The sequence below is a fragment of the Gavia stellata genome, unplaced genomic scaffold, assembly GCF_030936135.1.
Source record: "Gavia stellata isolate bGavSte3 unplaced genomic scaffold, bGavSte3.hap2 HAP2_SCAFFOLD_1167, whole genome shotgun sequence".
In the NCBI taxonomy this organism is placed as follows: Eukaryota; Metazoa; Chordata; class Aves; order Gaviiformes; family Gaviidae; genus Gavia; species Gavia stellata.
The window spans coordinates 1-21,355 of record NW_026776354.1 but is presented as its reverse complement, the minus strand read 5'-3'; the positions used below and the strand labels follow the sequence as shown (position 1 = coordinate 21,355).

Here is a 21,355-nt window from a genome sequence, read left to right as displayed (position 1 = left end):
ACCCCCGTGTCCCCAAGGAGGTCCTGGTGTCCCCAAAGGCCACCCCTGTGTCCCCAAGGCCACCTCCATGTCCCCAAGGGGGTCTCGGTGTCCCCAAGGCCACCCCCAAGTCCCCAAGGCCACCTCTATGTCCCCAAGGGGGTCCTGGTGTCCCCAAAGGCCACCCCCTTTAGGAGTCCCTAAAGCCATCCCCGTGTCCCCAAGGTCGTCCCCCATGGACGCCCTAAGGCTTTCCTCATGTCCCCATGTCCCCAAGGCTGTCCCTGTGTCCCCAAGGACATCCCCAGGCTGTCCCCGTGTCCCCAAGGCTGTCCCCGTGTCCCCAAGGACAATCCCAGGCTGTCCCCGTGTCCCCAAGGTTGTCCCTGTGCCCTCAAGGTTGTCCCCATGGACGTTTCCATGTCCCCATGGACATCCCCAGGCTGTCCCCGTGTCCCCAGATGGCTCCATGGATGTCCCCATGTCCCCAAGGCTGTCCCTGTGTCCCCATGAACATGCCCATGTCCCCAAGCTTGTCCCCATGGACATTTCCATGTCCCCAAGGTTGTCCCTGCGTCCCCAAGGCTGTCCCCATGTCCCCAAGGTTGTCCCCATGTCCATCCCCAGGCTGTCCCCATGTCCCCAGGCTGTCCCCGTGTCCCCAAGGTTGTCCCTGTGTCCCCAGGGACATCCCCAGTCTGTCCCTGTGTCCCCAAGGCTGTCCCCATGTCCCCAAGGTTGTCCCTGTGTCCCCAAGGACATCCCCAGGCTGTCCCCATGTCCCCAAAGCTGTCCCCGGGTCCCCAAGATTGTCCCCATGTCCCCAAGGACATCCCCAGGCTGTCCCTGTGTCCCCAAGGTTGTCCCCATGAACAACCCCACGTCCCCAAGGTTGTCCCTGTGTCCCCAAGGCTGTCCCCATGGACATCCCCAGGCTGTCCCCATGTCCCCAAGGTTGTCCCCGTGTCCCCAAGATTGTCCCCATGTCCCCAAGGACATCCCCAGGCTGTCCCCGTGTCCCCAAGGTTGTCCCTGTGTCCCCAAGGCTGTCCCCATGGACATCCCCAGGCTGTCCCCGTGTCCCCAAGGCCGTCCCCGTGTCCCCAAGGCCGTCCCCGTGTCCCCAACCTGTCCCCAGGCAGATGCGGGGCAGGCGGGTGGGGGGGTTGGTGAGGTTTATTGGGGGGGGGGGGGGCAGATGTGACACCGGGGTGTCCCCAAGGTCCCCGAGCTGTCACTTGTAGAACTCGTGCTCTTGCTCGTCCTTCTTGATGACGGTCTTGTAGGCTTTCTCGAAGTCCTTGGCCAGCACGATGTACCGGTTCTCCCGCACCGCCAGCATGCCGCCCTGGGGACAGGCCACCGTGTCACCTCTGTCACCTCTCCCACCCCGGGCACAGGCCACCCGGTTGGCCAGATCACCTCCAGCCACGCTGGGGACAGGCCATTGTCACCCCTGTCACCTCTACCACGCTGGGGAGAGGCCACCAGGTGGTCCATGTCACCTCCAGCCACCGTGGCCACTCTGGGGACAGGCCACCATGTCACCCATGTCACCTCCAGCCACTGTGGCCACCCTGGGGACAGGCCACCATGTCACCCATGTCACCTCCAGCCACTGTGGCCACTCTGGGGACAGGCCACCATGTCACCCATGTCACCTCCAGCCACAGTGGCCACTCTGGGGACAGGCCACCATGTCACCCATGTCACCTCCAGCCACTGTGGCCACTCTGGGGACAGGCCACCATGTCACCCATGTCACCCCTACCACCCTGAGGAGAGGCCACCATGTCACCCATGTCACCTCCAATCACTGTGGCCGCCCTGGGGACAGGCCACCGTGTCACCTCTGTCACCTCTCCCACCCCGGGGACAGGCCACCCGGTTGGCCAGGTCACCTCCAGCCACGCTGGGGACAGGCCATTGTCACCCCTGTCACCTCTACCACGCTGGGGACAGGCCACCAGGTGGTCCAGGTCACCTCCAGCCACCGTGGCCACCCTGGGGACAGGCCACCATGTCACCCATGTCACCTCCAGCCACTGTGGCCACTCTGGGGACAGGCCACCGTGCCACCCATGTCACCTCCAGCCACTGTGGCCACTCTGGGGACAGGCCACCATGTCACCCCTGTCACCTCCAGCCACCGTGGCCACCCTGGGGACAGGCCACCATGTCACCCATGTCACCTCCAGCCACTGTGGCCACCCTGGGGACAGGCCACCATGTCACCCATGTCACCTCCAGCCACCGTGGCCACTCTGGGGACAGGCCACCATGTCACCCATGTCACCTCCAGCCACCGTGGCCACCCTGGGGACAGGCCACCATGTCACCTGTGTCACCTCCAGCCACTGTGGCCACTCTGGGGACAGGCCACCATGTCACCCATGTCACCCCTACCACCCTGAGGAGAGGCCACCATGTCACCCATGTCACCTCCAATCACTGTGGCCGCCCTGGGGACAGGCCACCGTGTCACCTCTGTCACCTCTCCCACCCCGGGGACAGGCCACCCGGTTGGCCAGGTCACCTCCAGCCACTCTGGGGACAGGCCATTGTCACCCCTGTCACCTCTACCACCCCAAAGAGAGGCCACCAGGTTGTCCAGGTCACCTCCAGCCACAGTGGCCACCCTGGGGACAGGCCACCATGTCACCCATGTCACCTCCAGCCACTGTGGCCACTCTGGGGACAGGCCACCATGTCACCCATGTCACCTCCAGCCACTGTGGCCACTCTGGGGACAGGCCACCATGTCACCCATGTCACCTCCAGCCACTGTGGCCACCCTGGGGACAGGCCACCATGTCACCCAGGTCACCTCCAGCCACCGTGGCCACCCTGGGGACAGGCCACCATGTCACCCAGGTCACCCCTACCACCCTGAGGAGATGCCACCATGTCACCCATGTCACCTCCAGCCACCGTGGCCACCCTGGGGACAGGCCACCGTGTCACCTGTGTCACCTCCAGCCACCTTGGCCACCCTGGGGACAGGCCACCATGTCACCCATGTCACCCCTACCACCCCAGGGAGAGGCCACCAGGTTGTCCAGGTCACCTCTGGCCACCCTGGGGACAGGCTACCATGTCACCCATGTCACCTCCAGACACCATGTCACCCATGTCACCTCCAATCACTGTGGCCGCCCTGGGGACAGGCCACTGTGTCACCTCTGTCACCTCTCCCACCCCGGGCACAGGCCACCCGGTTGGCCAGGTCACCTCCAGCCACGCTGGGGACAGGCCATTGTCACCCCTGTCACCTCTACCACGCTGGGGAGAGGCCACCAGGTGGTCCATGTCACCTCCAGCCACCGTGGCCACTCTGGGGACAGGCCACCATGTCACCCATGTCACCTCCAGCCACTGTGGCCACCCTGGGGACAGGCCACCATGTCACCTGTGTCACCTCCAGCCACTGTGGCCACTCTGGGGACAGGCCACCATGTCACCCATGTCACCCCTACCACCCTGAGGAGAGGCCACCATGTCACCCATGTCACCTCTACCACCCCAGGGAGAGGCCACCAGGTTGTCCAGGTCACCTCTGGCCACCGTGGGGACAGGCCACCATGTCACCCATGTCACCTCCAGACACCATGTCACCCATGTCACCTCCAGACACCTTGGCCACCCTGGGGACAGGCCACCGTGTCACCTCTGTCACCTCTCCCACCCCGGGGACAGGCCACCAGGTTGGCCAGGTCACCTCCGGCCACTCTGGGGACAGGCCATTGTCACCCCTGTCACCTCTACCACCCCAAAGAGAGGCCACCAGGTTGTCCATGTCACCTCCAGCCACCGTGGCCACTCTGGGGACAGGCCACCATGTCACCCATGTCACCCCTACCACCCTGAGAGGCCACCATGTCACCCATGTCACCCCTACCACCCCAAAGAGAGGCCACCATGTCACCCATGTCACCTCCAGCCACTGTGGCCACTCTGGGGACAGGCCACCATGTCACCCATGTCACCTCCAGCCACTGTGGCCACCCTGGGGACAGGCCACCATGTCACCTGTGTCACCTCCAGCCACTGTGGCCACTCTGGGGACAGGCCACCATGTCACCCATGTCACCTCCAGCCACTGTGGCCACCCTGGGGACAGGCCACCATGTCACCCCTGTCACCTCCAGCCACTGTGGCCACCCTGGGGACAGGCCACCATGTCACCTGTGTCACCTCCAGCCACTGTGGCCACTCTGGGGACAGGCCACCATGTCACCCATGTCACCCCTACCACCCTGAGGAGAGGCCACCATGTCACCCATGTCACCTCCAATCACTGTGGCCACCCTGGGGACAGGCCACCGTGTCACCTCTGTCACCTCCAGACACCATGTCACCCATGTCACCTCCAGACACCTTGGCCACCCTGGGGACAGGCCCCCATGTCACCCATGTCACCTCCAGCCACCATGGCCACCCTGGGGACAGGCCACCATGTCACCCATGTCACCTCCAGCCACAGTGGCCACTCTGGGGACAGGCCACCATGTCACCCATGTCACCTCCGGCCACCGTGGCCACCCTGGGGACAGGCCCCCATGTCACCCATGTCACCTCCAGCCACCGTGGACACCCTGGGGATAGGCCCCCATGTCACCCATGTCACCTCCAGCCACCGTGGCCACCCTGGGGACAGGCCACCGTGTCACCTGTGTCACCTCCAGCCACCTTGGCCACCCTGGGGACAGGCCACCATGTCACCCATGTCACCTCCAGCCACAGTGGCCACTCTGGGGACAGGCCACCATGTCACCCATGTCACCTCCAGCCACTGTGGCCACCCTGGGGACAGGCCCCCGTGTCACCCATGTCACCTCCGGCCACCGTGGCCACCCTGGGGACAGGCCACCATGTCACCCATGTCACCTCCAGCCACCGTGGCCACCCTGGGGACAGGCCACCATGTCACCCCTGTCACCTCCAGCCACCTTGGTCACCCTGGGGACAGGCCACCATGTCACCCCTGTCACAGGCCACCATGTCACCTCCTGCCACCTCACTGCCAGGATGTGGCACCCAGGTCACCCCATGACGACGTCACCCGCTGTCACCTTAACACAGAGCGATGTGACACCTGTGTCACCTTCTTGACACCCTACCATGGAGCGACACAGCACCCTGGTCACCTCCTTGTCACCCTGAGGGACACGGCACCTCTGACACCCGTGTCACCTTCCTGTCACCCTGCTGTGGCGGGAGCTGTCACCACGGAGGGACACAGCACCCGTGTCACCTTCCTGTCACCCTGCTGTGGCGGGAGCTGTCACCACGGAGGGACACAGCACCCGTGTCACCTTCCTGTCACCCTGCTGTGGCGGGAGCTGTCACCACGGAGGGACACAGCACCCGTGTCACCTTCCTGTCACCCTGCCATGAGGGACATGGCACCCGTGTCCCCCCCGTGTCCCCGTGTCACCCACCTCCTGACAGATGGAGTTGATGTCGGCCCCCGAGATCTTGTCCGGCCGTGCCACGTCTGGATGGGGGTGAAGGAAACGTCCCCCTCCTCGATGTCCCCTCCCCGATGTCCCCAAGCCACCCCCAGCCCACTCTGGGGGTCCCTTGTTCCCGGGGTGTCACCCGTGGGTGGCACTGCTGGGGGCCAGAGCCTCTAGGGTCCCCGATGGCCCCGTGGGGTCCCCGATGTCCCTATGACCCCCTCCCCCATTACGTCCCCGATGTCCCTCTGGGGTCCCCGATGTCCCCAACCTTCCCTGGCATCTCCCTGAGGTTCCTGGTGTCCCCCAAAGTCCCCAATGTCCCCATGGGGTCCCCAACCCGACATCTCCCTGGGGTTCTTGGTGTCCCCAACCCTCCCTGGCATCTCCCTGGGGTTCCCCCCAAAGTCCCTGATGTCCCCATGAGGTCCCCAACCCGACACCTCCCTGGGGTTCCTGGTGTCCCCCAAAGTCCCCAATGTCCCCATGGGGTCCCCAACCCCAACATCTCCCCGGGGTTCCCGGTGTCCCCCAAAGTCCCTGATGTCCCCAACCCTCCCCAACATCTCCCTGGGGTTCCTGGTGTCCCCATGGGGTCCCCAACCCTGACATCTCCCTGTGGTTCCTGGTGTCCCCCAAAGTCCCCAGTGTCCCCAACCCCGACATCTCCCTGCGGTTCCTGGTGTCCCCAACCCTCCCTGACATCTCCCTGGGGTTCCTGGTGTCCCCCAAAGTCCCCAACCCCAACATCTCCCTGGGGTTCCCAGTGTCCCCCAAAGTCCCCGATGTCCCCAACCCTGACATCTCCCTGGTGTTCCTGATGTCCCCAACCCTCCCTGGCATCTCCCTGGGGTTCCTGGTGTCCCCCAAAGTCCCCAATGTCCCCAACCCCAACATCTCCCTGGGGTTCCTGGTGTCCCCCAAAGTCCCCAGTGTCCCCAACCCTCCCCGACATCTCCCTGGGGTTCACAATGTCCCCCAAAATCCCTGATGTCCCCATGCGGTCCCCAACCCCGACATCTCCCTGGGGTTCCTGGTGTCCCCCAAAGTCCCTGACATCTCCCTGCGGTCCCCAACCCGACATCTCCCTGGGATTCCCAGTGTCCCCAACCCCGACATCTCCCTGGGGTTCCTGGTGTCCCCCAAAGTCCCCAACCCCGACATCTCCCTGGGGTTCCTGATGTCCCCCAAAGTCCCTGGTGTCCCCAACCCCGACATCTCCCTGGGGTTCCTGGTGTCCCCCAAAGTCCCCCATGTCCCCATGGGGTCCCCAACCCCAACATCTCCCCGGGGTTCCCGGTGTCCCCCAAAGTCCCTGATGTCCCCAACCCTCCCCAACATCTCCCTGGGGTTCCTGGTGTCCCCATGGGGTCCCCAACCCTGACATCTCCCTGTGGTTCCTGGTGTCCCCCAAAGTCCCCAATGTCCCCAACCCCGACATCTCCCTGTGGTTCCTGGTGTCCCCAACCCTCCCTGACATCTCCCTGGGGTTCCTGGTGTCCCCCAAAGTCCCCAACCCCAACATCTCCCTGGGGTTCCCAGTGTCCCCCAAAGTCCCCGATGTCCCCAACCCTGACATCTCCCTGGTGTTCCTGATGTCCCCAACCCTCCCTGGCATCTCCCTGGGGTTCCTGGTGTCCCCCAAAGTCCCCAATGTCCCCAACCCCAACATCTGCCTGGGGTTCCTGATGTCCCCCAAAGTCCCCAATGTCCCCAACCCCAACATCTCCCTGGGGTTCCTGGTGTCCCCCAAAGTCCCCAGTGTCCCCAACCCTCCCCGACATCTCCCTGGGGTTCACAATGTCCCCCAAAATCCCTGATGTCCCCATGCGGTCCCCAACCCCGACATCTCCCTGGGGTTCCCGATGTCCCCAACCCTCCCCAACATCTCCCTGGGGTTCACAATGTCCCCCAAAGTCCCTGATGTCCCCATGCGGTCCCCAACCCGACATCTCCCTGGGGTTCCTGGTGTCCCCAACCCCGACATCTGCCTGGGGTTCCTGGTGTCCCCCAAAGTCCCCAACCCCGACATCTCCCTGGGGTCCTGGTGTCCCCCAAAGTCCCCAACCCCGACATCTCCCTGAGGTTCCTGGTGTCCCCCAAAGTCCCTGATGTCCCCAACCCTGACATCTCCCTGGGGTTCCCGCTGTCCCCAAGTGACCACCTCCTCCTCAGGCCACCCCAGGGAGTGGGATCCCACCTTGGCGGGGTCCCCCACCTCCCCGTGTCCCCCCCGCCCCACCCCGTCCCCGTGGTGTCCCCACGTGTCCCCAGATACAGTCCTCGAGGTCGACCTCCTCGGAGAGGTTCATTTTCCCGGTGATGGTGGAGAAGATGAGACGTTTCTGGCGTCGGTCGGGCAACGGGAACTCGATTTTCCGATCCAGGCGACCGGGACGCAGCAGCGCCGGGTCCAGGGTGTCCGCCCGGTTCGTCGCCATGATCACCTGGCGGTGGGAGAGTGCGGAGGGGGTGACATGGGTGTCACTGTCACTGCGTTGGCACCCTGGGACCCCTCCCAGCACCCGTGGGAGCCCAGGGTGGAGCAGCACCCGCCGCAGCGCGTCCCCGTGGTTTTGTCATCGTGGTTCTCTGGGCGGGGGGACGCAGGGGTGTTCCCCGACACCCCTGGGACCCCCAGAGCACCCCTGGGACCCCCATAGCACCCTTGGGACCCCCATAGCACCCTTGGGACCACCCCCAGCACCCACAGCATCGTGTCCCCGTGGTTTGTCATCGTGGTTATCTGGGCAGGGGGACGTAGGGGTGTTCCCCAGCGCCCCTGGGACCCCCATAGCACCCATGGGACCACCCCAGCACCCCTGGGACCCCCATAGCACCCATGGGACCCCCAGAGCACCCATGGGACCACCCCAGCACCCTTGGGACCCACCCCAGCACCCACAGCAGTGCGTCCTCGTGGTTTGTCATCGTTGTTATCTGGGGGGGGATGCAGGGGTGTTCCCCGGCACCCCTGGGACCCCCATAGCACCCATGGGACCCCCATAGCACCCATGGGACCCCCATTGCACCCATGGGACCCCCATTGCACCCATGGGACCACCCCCAGCACCCTTGGGACCCCAGGGTGCAGCAGCACCCACAGCAGCGTGTCCCCAGGGTTTGTCATCAGGGTCACCTTGGGGGGGCAGACACTGAGGTCCCCCCCCAGCACCCCTGGGACCCCCATAGCACCCATGGGACCCCCACAGCACCCATGGGACCTGCCCCAGCACCCTTGGGACCCCAGGATGGAGCAGCGTGTCCCCGTGGTTTGTCATCAGGGTCATCTGGGGGGGACACACAGGGGTGTCCCCCAGCACCCCTGGGATCCCCATAGCACCCTTGACACCCCCCCAGCACCCTTGACACCCCCCCAGCACCCACCCCAGCACCCATGGGACCCCCCCACCTTGACATTGACGTTCTGGTCAAAGCCATCCATCTGGTTGAGGAGCTCCAGGAGGATGCGCTGAACCTCCCGGTCAGCTGTGGGGTGGGGACAGGGGACACGGTGGGTGGGGGACTGACACCCCAGGGACCCCCCAGCACCCACCACCCTCCCAAGGTCCCCCACCCAAGCCCCAGGGACCACCAAGGGGTCCCCGAACCCCACCACGGGGTTCTCCAGAGGGTCCCTGACCCCCACCCAAGCCCCAGGGACCACCAAGGGGTCCCCAAACCCCACCACGGGGTTCTCCAGAGGGTCCCTGACCCCCACCCAAGCCCCAGGGACCACCAAGGGGTCCCCACACCCCACCACGAGGTTCTCCAGAGGGTCCCTGACCCCCACCCAAGTCCCAAAGACCACCAAGGGGTCCCCGAACCCCACCACGGGGTTCTCCAGAGGGTCCCTGACCCCCACCCAAGCCCCAGGGACCACCAAGGGGTCCCCACACCCCACCACGGGGTTCTCCAGAAGGTTCCCCAAGCCCCAGGGACCACCAAGGGGTCCCCGAACCCCACCACGGGGTTCTCCAGAGGGTCCCTGACCCCCACCCAAGCCCCAGGGACCACCAAGGGGTCCCCGAACCCCACCACGGGGTTCTCCAGAGGGTCCCTGACCCCCACCCAAGCCCCAGGGACCACCAAGGGGTCCCCACACCCCACCACGAGGTTCTCCAGAGGGTCCCTGACCCCCACCCAAGTCCCAAAGACCACCAAGGGGTCCCCGAACCCCACCACGGGGTTCTCCAGAGGGTCCCTGACCCCCACCCAAGCCCCAGGGACCACCAAGGGGTCCCCACACCCCACCACGGGGTTCTCCAGAGGGTCCCTGACCCCCACCCAAGTCCCAGGGACCACCAAGGGGTCCCCGAACCCCACCAGAAGGTCCCCAAGTCCCCTCACCCCCGGTCTGGGCGTCGAAGCGCTTGGTGGCGATGGCGTCGATCTCATCGATGAAGATGATGGCGGGGGCGTTCTCCTTGGCCAGGCGGAAGACGTCGCGCACCATGCGGGGACCCTCTCCCAGGTATTTCTGCACGAACTCCGAGCCCACCACCCGGATGAAGGCGGCTGGGGGCACCCATGGGGGCTGGGACCTTGCGGCTGGGTGGGGGGGTGCCCCCGGGAGCACCCCCAGACCTCCAAGGAGTCACCAGCACCCCAAAGAGCCCACCAGCACCTGAAGGAGCCCACCAGCACCCCAAGGAGCCCACCAGCACCCCAATAGCACCCTAGGGTTCCCCCGGCACCCCAAGGAGCCCACCAGCACCCCAATAGCACCCTAGGGTTCCCCCGGCACCCCAAGGAGCCCACCAGCACCCCAATAGCACCCTAGGGTTCTCCCAGCACCTCAAGGAGCCCACCAGCACCCCACTATAGCACCCTAGGGTTCCCGCAGCACCCCAAGGAGCCCACCAGCACCCCAATAGCACCCTAGGTTTCCCCCAGCACCCCAAGGGGCCCACCAGCACCCCAATAGCACCCTAGGATTCCCCCAGCACCCCAAGGAGCCCACCAGCACCCCAATAGCACCCTAGGATTCCCCCGGCACCCCAAGGAGCCCACCAGCACCCCAATAGCACCCTAGGGTTCCCCCAGCACCCCAAGGAGCCCACCAGCACCCCAATAGCACCCTAGGGTTCCCCCAGCACCCCAAGGAGCCCACCAGCACCCCACTATAGCACCCTAGGTTTCCCCCAGCACCCCAAGGAGCCCACCAGCACCCCAAGGAGCCCACCAGCACCCCAATAGCACCCTAGGGTTCCCCCAGCACCCCAAGGAGCCCACCAGCACCCCAATAGCACCCTAGGGTTCCCCCAGCACCCCAAGGAGCCCACCAGCACCCCAAGGAGCCCACCAGCACCCTGGGGTGCCACTGCCACCCCAAGAACCCCACCGCCACCCCAAGGAGCCCACCAGCACCCTGGGGTGCCCCCACCGCTCTGGGGTGCCCCCAGCACCCCAAGAACTCCATGACCATCCCAGGGGTGCCCCACCACCTCCAAGGACCCCACCAGCACCCTGGGGTGCCCCCACAGCACCCTAAAGACCCCACCGCTATCAAGGACACCCCCCACACCCAATGGTTACCCCAGCACCCCGAGGTCTCCACCACCACCCCGGGGTACCCCAACACCAACCCAGGGCCTCCACCACCACACAACGGTCACCCCAGCACCCTGAGGTCCCTCAACACCAACCCAAGGATCCCACCACCCACCGTGGGTGCCCCCAGCACCCCGGGGTGCCCCCCAACCTGTGGTGTGGTGGGCCACGGCTTTGGCCAACATGGTCTTGCCGCAGCCGGGGGGTCCGTACATGAGGACACCCCGCGGGGGGTCAATGCCAATCTGGGTGGGGACACAACACCCAGGGGTGACGTCAGGGGTCACCGAAGGTCCCTTGTGTCCCCCCCCACCCACCCTAGGGTGCCACGGGGTCATACCTGCTTGTAGAGCTCGAAGTGGGTGAGGGGCAGCTCCACGGCCTCCCGCACCTCCTGCTTCTGGATGTCCATCCCCCCGATGTCGGCGTACATCACGTCCGGTTTCTGGTCTGCAACGGGGATGGGCCATCAACGGGGCAACCGCCGGGACCACCGCGGTGGCCGGGGGACTTGGGGGGCCCGTAGGGGCAACCTCGGCCACCGGAGAACAGCCCCAAGCAGAGCAGGTCAGCTGGGATCTCGCCCAGATGACGGTTGAGGAGCTCCAGGGATGGAGACCCACCACCCATCCATGACTCCGTCCTACACGACAACAATTCCTGGACCAATCTTCCTCCCAAAACACCTCCAACCACAGTAGATCACTTGGGATCTCGCCCAGATGACGGTTGAGGAGCTCCAGGGATGGAGACCCACCACCCATCCATGACTCCGTCCTACACGACAACAATTCCTGGACCAATCTTCCTCCCAAAACACCTCCAACCACAGTAGATCACTTGGGATCTCGCCCAGATGATGGTTGGGGAGCTCCAGGGATGGAGACCCACCACCCATCCAGGTCTTGGTCACTGCTCCATCCTCTTGGGACAACAAGGAGAGAAGATTCCTAGGGCAACCTCCTCCCAAAACACCTCTGACCAGAGTAGATTACTTGCGATCTCGTCTAGGTGATGGTTGGGGAGCTCCAGGGATGGAGACCCACCACCCATCCATGACTCTGTCCTACACGACACAATTCCTGGACCAATCTTCCTCCCAAAACACCTCCAACCACAGTAGGTCACTCGCGACCTTGTCCAAGCGATGGTTGGGGAGCTCCAAGGATGGACACACACCACCCATCCAGGTCTTAGTCACTGCTCCATCCTCTTGGGACAACAGGGAGAGAAGATCCTAGGGCAACCTCCTCCCAAAACACCTCCAACCACAGTAGATCACTTGGGATCTCGCCCAGATGACGGTTGGGGAGCTCCAAGGATGGAGACCCACCACCCATCCAGGTCTTGGTCACTGCTCCATCCTCTTGGGACAACAAGAGAAGGAAATTCCTAGGGCAATCTCCTCCCCAAAACACCTCTGACCAGAGTAGATCACTTGGGATCTCGTCTAGGTGATGGTTGGGGAGCTCCAGGGATGGAGACCCACCACCCATCCACGACTCTGTCCTACACGACAACAATTCCTGGACCAATCTTCCTCCCAAAACACCTCCAACCACATTAGATCACTTGGGATCTTGTCTAGGTGATGGTTGGGGAGCTCCAGGGATGGAGACCCACCACCCATCCATGACTCCGTCCTACGTGACAACAATTCCTGGACCAATCTTCCTCCCGAAACACCTCCGACCAAAGCAGGGTGCTCAGGATCTAACCCAGGCGAGGGTCGGTCCAAGGATGGAGACCCACCACCCCTCTGGGTGGACCTGGACCACGTCCAGTTGCTCTCCACCACTCGGGCGCAGCTCTGAAGGTTCCTCTGAAGAAGCTCTCCAACCTGCAGGACTGTGGCATCTCCCCAACCCAGTAGCACCCATGAATCTACCGAGAACACCCTCGGTCCCATCACGCGTTAACGAAGACGCGTCACCCAACGTCAAGACATAAAACACGTCTCCTGTTTCTGGCAACCACCTGGACCACGTTCTGCTGCTCTTCACCCTCCAGGTCCACCTCTGGAGATCCCCGATCTCCAGCGCACCCACATCTCCCCAACCCAGCAGCACCCATGAACCTGCTGAGAACACCCTTGGTCCCACCACCACCAGTGTTAATGAAGATATGTCAACTCCTAAAACACGTCTCCCATTTCTGGCCACCACCTGGACCACGTTCTGCTGCTCTTCACCCTCCAGGTCCACCTCCAGAGATCCCCGATCTCCAGCGCACCCACATCTCCCCAACCCAGTAGCACCCATGAACCTGCTGACAACGCCCTCAGTCCCACCACCCACACCATTAACGAAGACACGTCACCCAACATAAGCCCCAAAACATGTCTCCTACTTCTGACCACCACCTGGACCACGTCCCACTGCTCTCCACCCTCCAGGTCCACCTCTGGAGATCCCCAATCTCCAGCGCACCCACATCTCCCCAACCCAGTAGCACCCATGAACCTGCCGAGAACACCCTCGGTCCCACCAGCCACACCGTTAACGAAGACACATCACCCAACATTAAGACCTAAAACACGTCTCCTGTTTCTGGCCACCACCTGGACCACGTTCTGCTGCTCTCCATCCTCCAGGTCCACCTCCGGAGATCCCCGATCTCCAGCGCACCCACATCTCCCCAACCCAGCAGCACCCATGAACCTGCTGAGAACACCCTTGGTCCCACCACCACCAGTGTTAATGAAGATATGTCAACTCCTAAAACACGTCTCCCATTTCTGGCCACCACCTGGACCACGTTCTGCTGCTCTCCACCCTTCAGGTCCACCTCCAGAGATCCCCGATCTCCAGCGCACCCACATCTCCCCAACCCAGTAGCACCCATGAACCTGCTGAGAACGTCCTCGGTCCCACCACCCACACCGTTAACGAAGACACGTCACCCAACATAAGCCCCAAAACATGTCTCCCATTTCTGGCCACCACCTGGACCACGTCCTGCTGCTCTTCACCCTCCAGGTCCACCTCGAGGTCCACCTCCGGAGATCCCCGATCTCCAGCGCACCCACATCTCCCCAACCCAGTAGCACCCATGAACCTGCTGACAACGCCCTCAGTCCCACCACCCACACCATTAACGAAGACACGTCACCCAACATAAGCCCCAAAACATGTCTCCTACTTCTGACCACCACCTGGACCACGTCCTGCTGCTCTTCACCCTCCAGGTCCACCTCTGGAGATCCCCAATCTCCAGCACACCCACATCTCCCCAACCCAGTAGCACCCATGAACCTGCCGAGAACACCCTCGGTCCCACCACCCACAGCGTTAATGAAAATATGTCAACCCCTAAAACACGCCTCCCATTTCTGGCCACCACCTGGACCACGTTCTGCTGCTCTTCACCCTTCAGGTCCACCTCCGGAGATCCCCGATCTCCAGCGCACCCACATCTCCCCAACCCAGTAGCACCCATGAACCTGCTGAGAACGTCCTCGGTCCCACCACCCACACCATTAACGAAGACACGTCACCCAACATAAGCCCCAAAACATGTCTCCCATTTCTGGCCACCACCTGGACCACGTCCCACTGCTCTCCACCCTCCAGGTCCACCTCCGGAGATCCCCGATCTCTACTGCACCAACATCTCCCCAACCCAGTAGCACCCATGAACCGACTGAGAACACCCTCGGTCCCACCACCCACAGCGTTAACGAAGACACATCACCCAACATCAAGACCTAAAACACGTGTCCTATTTCTGGGCACCACCTGGACCACGTTCTGCTGGTCTCCACCCTTCAGGTCCACCTCCAGAGATCCCCAATCTCCAGCGCACCCACATCTCCCCAACCCAGTAGCACCCATGAACCTGCTGACAACGCCCTCAGTGCCACCACCCACAGCGTTAATGAAGACATGTCAACCAACATCAAGACCTAAAACATGTCTCCTACTTCTGGCCACCACCCGGACCACGTTCTGCTGCTCTTCACCCTTCAGGTCCACCTCCGGAGATCCCCGATCTCCAGCGCACCCACATCTCCCCAACCCAGTAGCACCCATGAACCTGCTGACAACGCCCTCAGTCCCACCACCCACACCATTAATGAAGACACGTCACCCAACATAAGCCCCAAAACATGTCTCCTACTTCTGACCACCACCTGGACCACGTCCCACTGCTCTCCACCCTCCAGGTCCACCTCTGGAGATCCCCGATCTCCAGCGCACCCACATCTCCCCAACCCAGTAGCACCCATGAACCTGCCGAGAACACCCTCGGTCCCACCACCCACAGCGTTAATGAAGATATGTCAACCCCTAAAACACGTCTCCCATTTCTGGCCACCACCTGGACCACGTTCTGCTGCTCTTCACCCTCCAGGTCCACCTCCAGAGATCCCCAATCTCCAGCGCACCCACATGTCCCCAGCCCAGTAGCACCCATGAACCTGCCGAGAACGTCCTCGGTCCCACCACCCACACCATTAACGAAGACATGTCACCCAACATTAAGACCTAAAACATGTCTCCTACTTCTGGCCACCACCTGGACCACGTCCCACTGCTCTCCACCCTCCAGGTCCACCTCCGGAGATCCCCGATCTCTACTGCACCAACATCTCCCCAACCCAGTAGCACCCATGAACCGACTGAGAACACCCTCGGTCCCACCACCAACAGCGTTAACGAAGACACATCACCCAACATCAAGACCTAAAACACGTGTCCTATTTCTGGGCACCACCTGGACCACGTTCTGCTGGTCTCCACCCTTCAGGTCCACCTCCAGAGATCCCCAATCTCCAGCGCACCCACATCTCCCCAACCCAGTAGCACCCATGAACCTGCTGACAACGCCCTCAGTGCCACCACCCACAGCGTTAATGAAGACATGTCAACCAACATCAAGACCTAAAACATGTCTCCTACTTCTGACCACCACCTGGACCACGTCCCACTGCTCTCCACCCTCCAGGTCCACCTCTGGAGATCCCCAATCTCCAGCGCACCCACATCTCCCCAACCCAGTAGCACCCATGAACCTGCTGAGAACACCCTCGGTCCCACCACCCACAGCGTTAATGAAGATATGTCAACCCCTAAAACACGTCTCCCATTTCTGGCCACCACCTGGACCACGTTCTGCTGCTCTTCACCCTTCAGGTCCACCTCCGGAGATCCCCGATCTCCAGCGCACCCACATCTCCCCAACCCAGCAGCACCCATGAACCTGCTGACAACGTCCTCGGTCCCACCACCCACACCATTAACGAAGACACGTCACCCAACATAAGCCCCAAAACATGTCTCCCATTTCTGGCCACCACCTGGACCACGTCCCACTGCTCTCCACCCTCCAGGTCCACCTTCGGAGATCCCCAATCTCTACTGCACCAACATCTCCCCAACCCAGTAGCACCCATGAACCGACTGAGAACACCCTCGGTCCCACCACCAACAGCGTTAACGAAGACACATTACCCAACATCAAGACCTAAAACACGTGTCCTGTTTCTGGGCACCACCTGGACCACGTTCTGCTGCTCTCCACCCTTCAGGTCCACCTCCAGAGATCCCCAATCTCCAGCGCACCCACATGTCCCCAACCCAGTAGCACCCATGAACCTGCTGACAACGCCCTCGGCCCCACCACCCACAGCGTTAATGAAGATATGTCAACCCCTAAAACATGTCTCCCATTTCTGGCCACCACCTGGACCACGTCCCACTGTTCTCCACCCTCCAGGTCCACCTCCGGAGATCCCCGATCTCTACTGCACCAACATCTCCCCAACCCAGTAGCACCCATGAACCTGCTGAGAACGTCCTCGGTCCCACCACCCACACCGTTAACGAAGACACGTCACCCAACATAAGCCCCAAAACATGTCTCCCATTTCTGGCCACCACCTGGACCACGTCCTGCTGCTCTTCACCCTCCAGGTCCACCTCCAGGTCCACCTCCGGAGATCCCCGATCTCCAGCGCACCCACATCTCCCCAACCCAGTAGCACCCATGAACCTGCTGAGAACGTCCTCGGTCCCACCACCCACACCGTTAACGAAGACACGTCACCCAACATAAGCCCCAAAACATGTCTCCCATTTCTGGCCACCACCTGGACCACGTCCTGCTGCTCTTCACCCTCCAGGTCCACCTCCAGGTCCACCTCCGGAGATCCCCGATCTCCAGCGCACCCACATCTCCCCAACCCAGTAGCACCCATGAACCTGCCGAGAACACCCTCGGTCCCACCACCCACAGCGTTGGCGGGCGCTCTGCACCCCGAGGTGCCCCCCCCGGGACACGGTGGTGGCCCCAGGCGGTGGTGGCCCACCTGACGTCAGCATCATGATGCTGCTGTCGGCCTCGGGCGGGAGGACGTCCACCAGCGCGTTGCTGTGCTTGTGCAGGGCCACCGAGGCGTTGGGCTTCAGCAGCTCCCGGTCAATGGTGCTCAGGATCCGTACGTAGTAGTTGGAACCTTTAGGAGAACCAGGAGAACGTGTCCCCCACGTGTCAATCCCACCGGGATTGTCCCCACGTCCACCGTGTCCCCGTGATACCTCTCCCTCAAAGCCATCCTCAACCTTCCACATCCGTTTCCACGTCCCCACCACACGCGTCTTCTTTTAGCCGCCCCCAACTCCTCATGTCCATCCCCACGTCCCCACCACACCTGATCCCCCACAGCTACTCCAAACCTTCTGCGTCCACCCTCCAACTGCCCCACGGCCGCCCCCAACCCCACATCCCCACCACATCAGACCCCCATGGCCACCTCCAACCTTCCGTGTCCATCCCCACGTCCCCACCAGACCTGACCACCTCACGACAGTGATTGTCATGGTTGGAAAACCCAACTCCACGTCCATCCCCACGTCCCCACCACACCACACCCCCCACAGCTACCCCAAACCTTCTGCATCTGCCCTCCAACCGCCCCACGGCCACCCCCAACCCCACGTCCCCACCACACCACACCCCCCGTGGCCACCTCCAACCTTCCACGTCCATCCCCACGTCCCCACCACACCTGATCCCCCACAGCTACCCCAAACCTTCTGCATCTGCCCTCCAACCGCCCCACGGCCACACCCAACCCCATGTCCCCACCACACCACACCCCCCATGGCCACCTCCAACCTTCCGTGTCCATCCCCACGTACCCACCACACCTGATCACCTCACGACCATGGTGGTGGTCGTCCAAAAACCCAACTCCACGTCCATCCCCACGTCCCCACCAGACCTGATCCCCCACAGCTACCCCAAACCTTCTGCGTCCGCCCTCCAACCGCCCCACGGCCACCCCAAACCCCACATCCCCACCACATCAGACCCCCATGGCCACCTCCAACCTTCCACGTCCATCCCCACGTCCCCACCACACCTGATCACCTCACGACCATGGTGGTGGCCGTCCAAAAACCCAACTCCATGCCCATCCCCACGTCCCCACCAGACCTGATCCCCCACAGCTACCCCAAACCTTCTGCGTCCGCCCTCCAACTGCCCCACGGCCACCCCCAACCCCACGTCCCCACCACATCAGACCCCCACGGCCACCTCCAACCTTCCGTGTCCATCCCCACATCCCCATCAGACCTGACCACCTCATGACCATGGTGGCGGTCGTCCAAAAACCCAACTCTCCGCACCCATCCCCACGTCCCCACCACACCACACCCCCCACAGCTACCCCAAACCTTCTGCGTCCGCCCTCCAACCGCCCCACGGCCACACCCAACCCCACGTCCCCACCATATCAGACCCCCACGGCCACCTCCAACCCTCTGTATCCATCTCCACCAGACCTGACCACCTCACGACCGTGGTGGTGGCAGTCGGAAAACCCAACTCCACGTCCATCCCCACGTCCCCACCACACCACAGCCCCCTCAGCTACCCCAAACCTTCTGTGTCCGCCCTCCAACTGCCCCACGGCCACCCCCAACCCCACGTCCCCACCACATCAGACCCCCATGGCCACCTCCAACCTTCCACATCCATCCCCACGTCCCCACCACACCACCGCCCCCACAGCTACCCCAAACCTCCTGCGTCCACCCTCCAACCGCCCCACGGCCACACCCAACCCCATGTCCCCACCACACCACACCCCCCATGGCCACCTCCAACCTTCCGTGTCCATCCCCACGCCCCCACCACACCTGACCACCTCACGACCATGGTGGTGGTCGTCCAAAAACCCAACTCCATGCCCATCCCCACATCCCCACCAGACCTGATCCCCCACAGCTACCCCAAACCTTCTGCGTCCGCCCTCCAACCGCCCCACGGCCACCCCAAACCCCACATCCCCACCACATCAGACCCCCATGGCCACCTCCAACCTTCCACGTCCATCCCCACGTCCCCACCACACCTGATCACCTCACGACCATGGTGGTGGTCGTCCAAAAACCCAACTCCACGTCCATCCCCACGTCCCCACCACACCACAGCCCCCACAGCTACCCCAAACCTCCTGCGTCCGCCCTCCAACCGCCCCACGGCCACCCCCAAGCTCACGTCCCCACCACATCAGACCCCCACGGCCACCTCCAACCCTCTGTATCCATCTCCACCAGACCTGACCACCTCACGACCGTGGTGGTGGCAGTCGGAAAACCCAACTCCACGTCCATCCCCACGTCCCCACCACACCACAGCCCCCTCAGCTACCCCAAACCTTCTGCGTCCACCCTCCAACCACCCCACGGCCACCCCCAACCCCACGTCCCCACCACACCACACCCCCACGGCCACCTCCAACCTTCCACGTCCATCCCCACGTCCACACCAGACTTGACCACCTCATAACAGTGGTTGTTGTGGCCGGAAAACCCAACTCCACGTCCATCCCCACGTCCCCACCACACCACAGCCCCCACAGCTACCCCAAACCTTCTGTGTCCGCCCTCCAACCGCCCCACGGCCACCCCCAACCCCACATCCCCACCACACCACACCCCCCATGGCCACCTCCAACCTTCCGTGTCCATCCCCACGTACCCACCACACCTGATCACCTCACGACCATGGTGGTGGTCGTCCAAAAACCCAACTCCATGCCCATCCCCACGTCCCCACCAGACCTGATCCCCCACAGCTACCCCAAACCTTCTGCGTCCGCCCTCCAACCGCCCCACGGCCACCCCCAACCCCACATCCCCACCACATGAGACCCCCATGGCCACCTCCAACCTTCCACATCCATCCCCACGTACCCACCACACCACAGCCACCCCAAACCTTCTGCGTCCACCCTCCAACCGCCCCACGGCCACCCCCAACCCCACATCCCCACCACATCAGACCCCCATGGCCACCTCCAACCTTCCACATCCATCCCCACGTCCCCACCACACCACAGCCCCCACAGCTACCCCAAACCTCCTGCGTCCGCCCTCCAACCGCCCCACGGCCACCCCCAACCCCACGTCCCCACCACATCAGACCCCCACGGCCACCTCCAACCCTCTGTATCCATCTCCACCAGACCTGACCACCTCACGACCGTGGTGGTGGCAGTCGGAAAACCCAACTCCACGTCCATCCCCACGTCCCCACCACACCACAGCCCCCTCAGCTACCCCAAACCTTCTGCGTCCACCCTCCAACCACCCCACGGCCACCCCCAACCCCATGTCCCCACCACACCACACCCCCACGGCCACCTCCTCCAACCTTCCACGTCCATCCCCACGTCCCCACCACACCTGATCACCTCACGACCATGGTGGTGGTCGTCCAAAAACCCAACTCCATGCCCATCCCCACGTCCCCACCAGACCTGATCCCCCACAGCTACCCCAAACCTTCTGCGTCCGCCCTCCAACCGCCCCACGGCCACCCCCAAGCCCCCCCCCCAGCCCGCCCCACCGGTGGTGGAGCCCACGATGGCGGTGTTCTGGTCGACGGCCTCCAGGAACTGCCCGATGACCAGGGGGATGCTCTGGATGCGCTTCACCTCCTCCTGAGCGTGGAGGAACTCCTTCTTCAGGTTCTTCTGCTCGTCCTTGATGTACTCCTCCTGCACCTCCAGGAACTCCAGCTCCTGCTGCAGCTTCTGCCGGACCTCCCGGGGTCAGGGGGGGCCTCCCGCTCGGCACCCCCCCCCACCCCGATTGCCCCCTCTCCGATCGTCCCCCCACCCTCCTGCTCGGCCCCCCCACCTCCTGCTCACCCCCCCACCCCGATTGCCCCCCCCCCCCCCTCCTGCTCGGCACCCCCCCCACCCCGATTGCCCCCTCTCCGATCGTCTCCCCACCCTCCTGCTCGGCACCCCCCCCCAATTGCCCCCCACCCTGATTGTCCCCCCCCACCCTCCTGCTTGCCCCCCTCACCCTGATTGCCCCCCCACCCTCCTGCTTGGCCCCCCACCA

General features: G+C 63.3%; 1 protein-coding gene across 1 annotated transcript; it reads right to left on the bottom strand.

Annotated features, from left to right (window-relative positions):
• Positions 1-1,184: 1,184 nt before the first annotated feature.
• On the bottom strand, positions 1,185-21,039 carry PSMC4 (proteasome 26S subunit, ATPase 4; the record flags this gene model as incomplete). The annotated part of the gene is made up of 9 exons (XM_059834569.1): positions 1,185-1,327; positions 5,421-5,476; positions 7,717-7,885; positions 8,851-8,927; positions 9,789-9,956; positions 11,143-11,236; positions 11,332-11,441; positions 17,302-17,448; positions 20,853-21,039. Coding segments are annotated over 9 exons (1,122 nt in total), but the record flags the coding sequence as incomplete, so codon positions are not given.
• Positions 21,040-21,355: the final 316 nt, after the last annotated feature.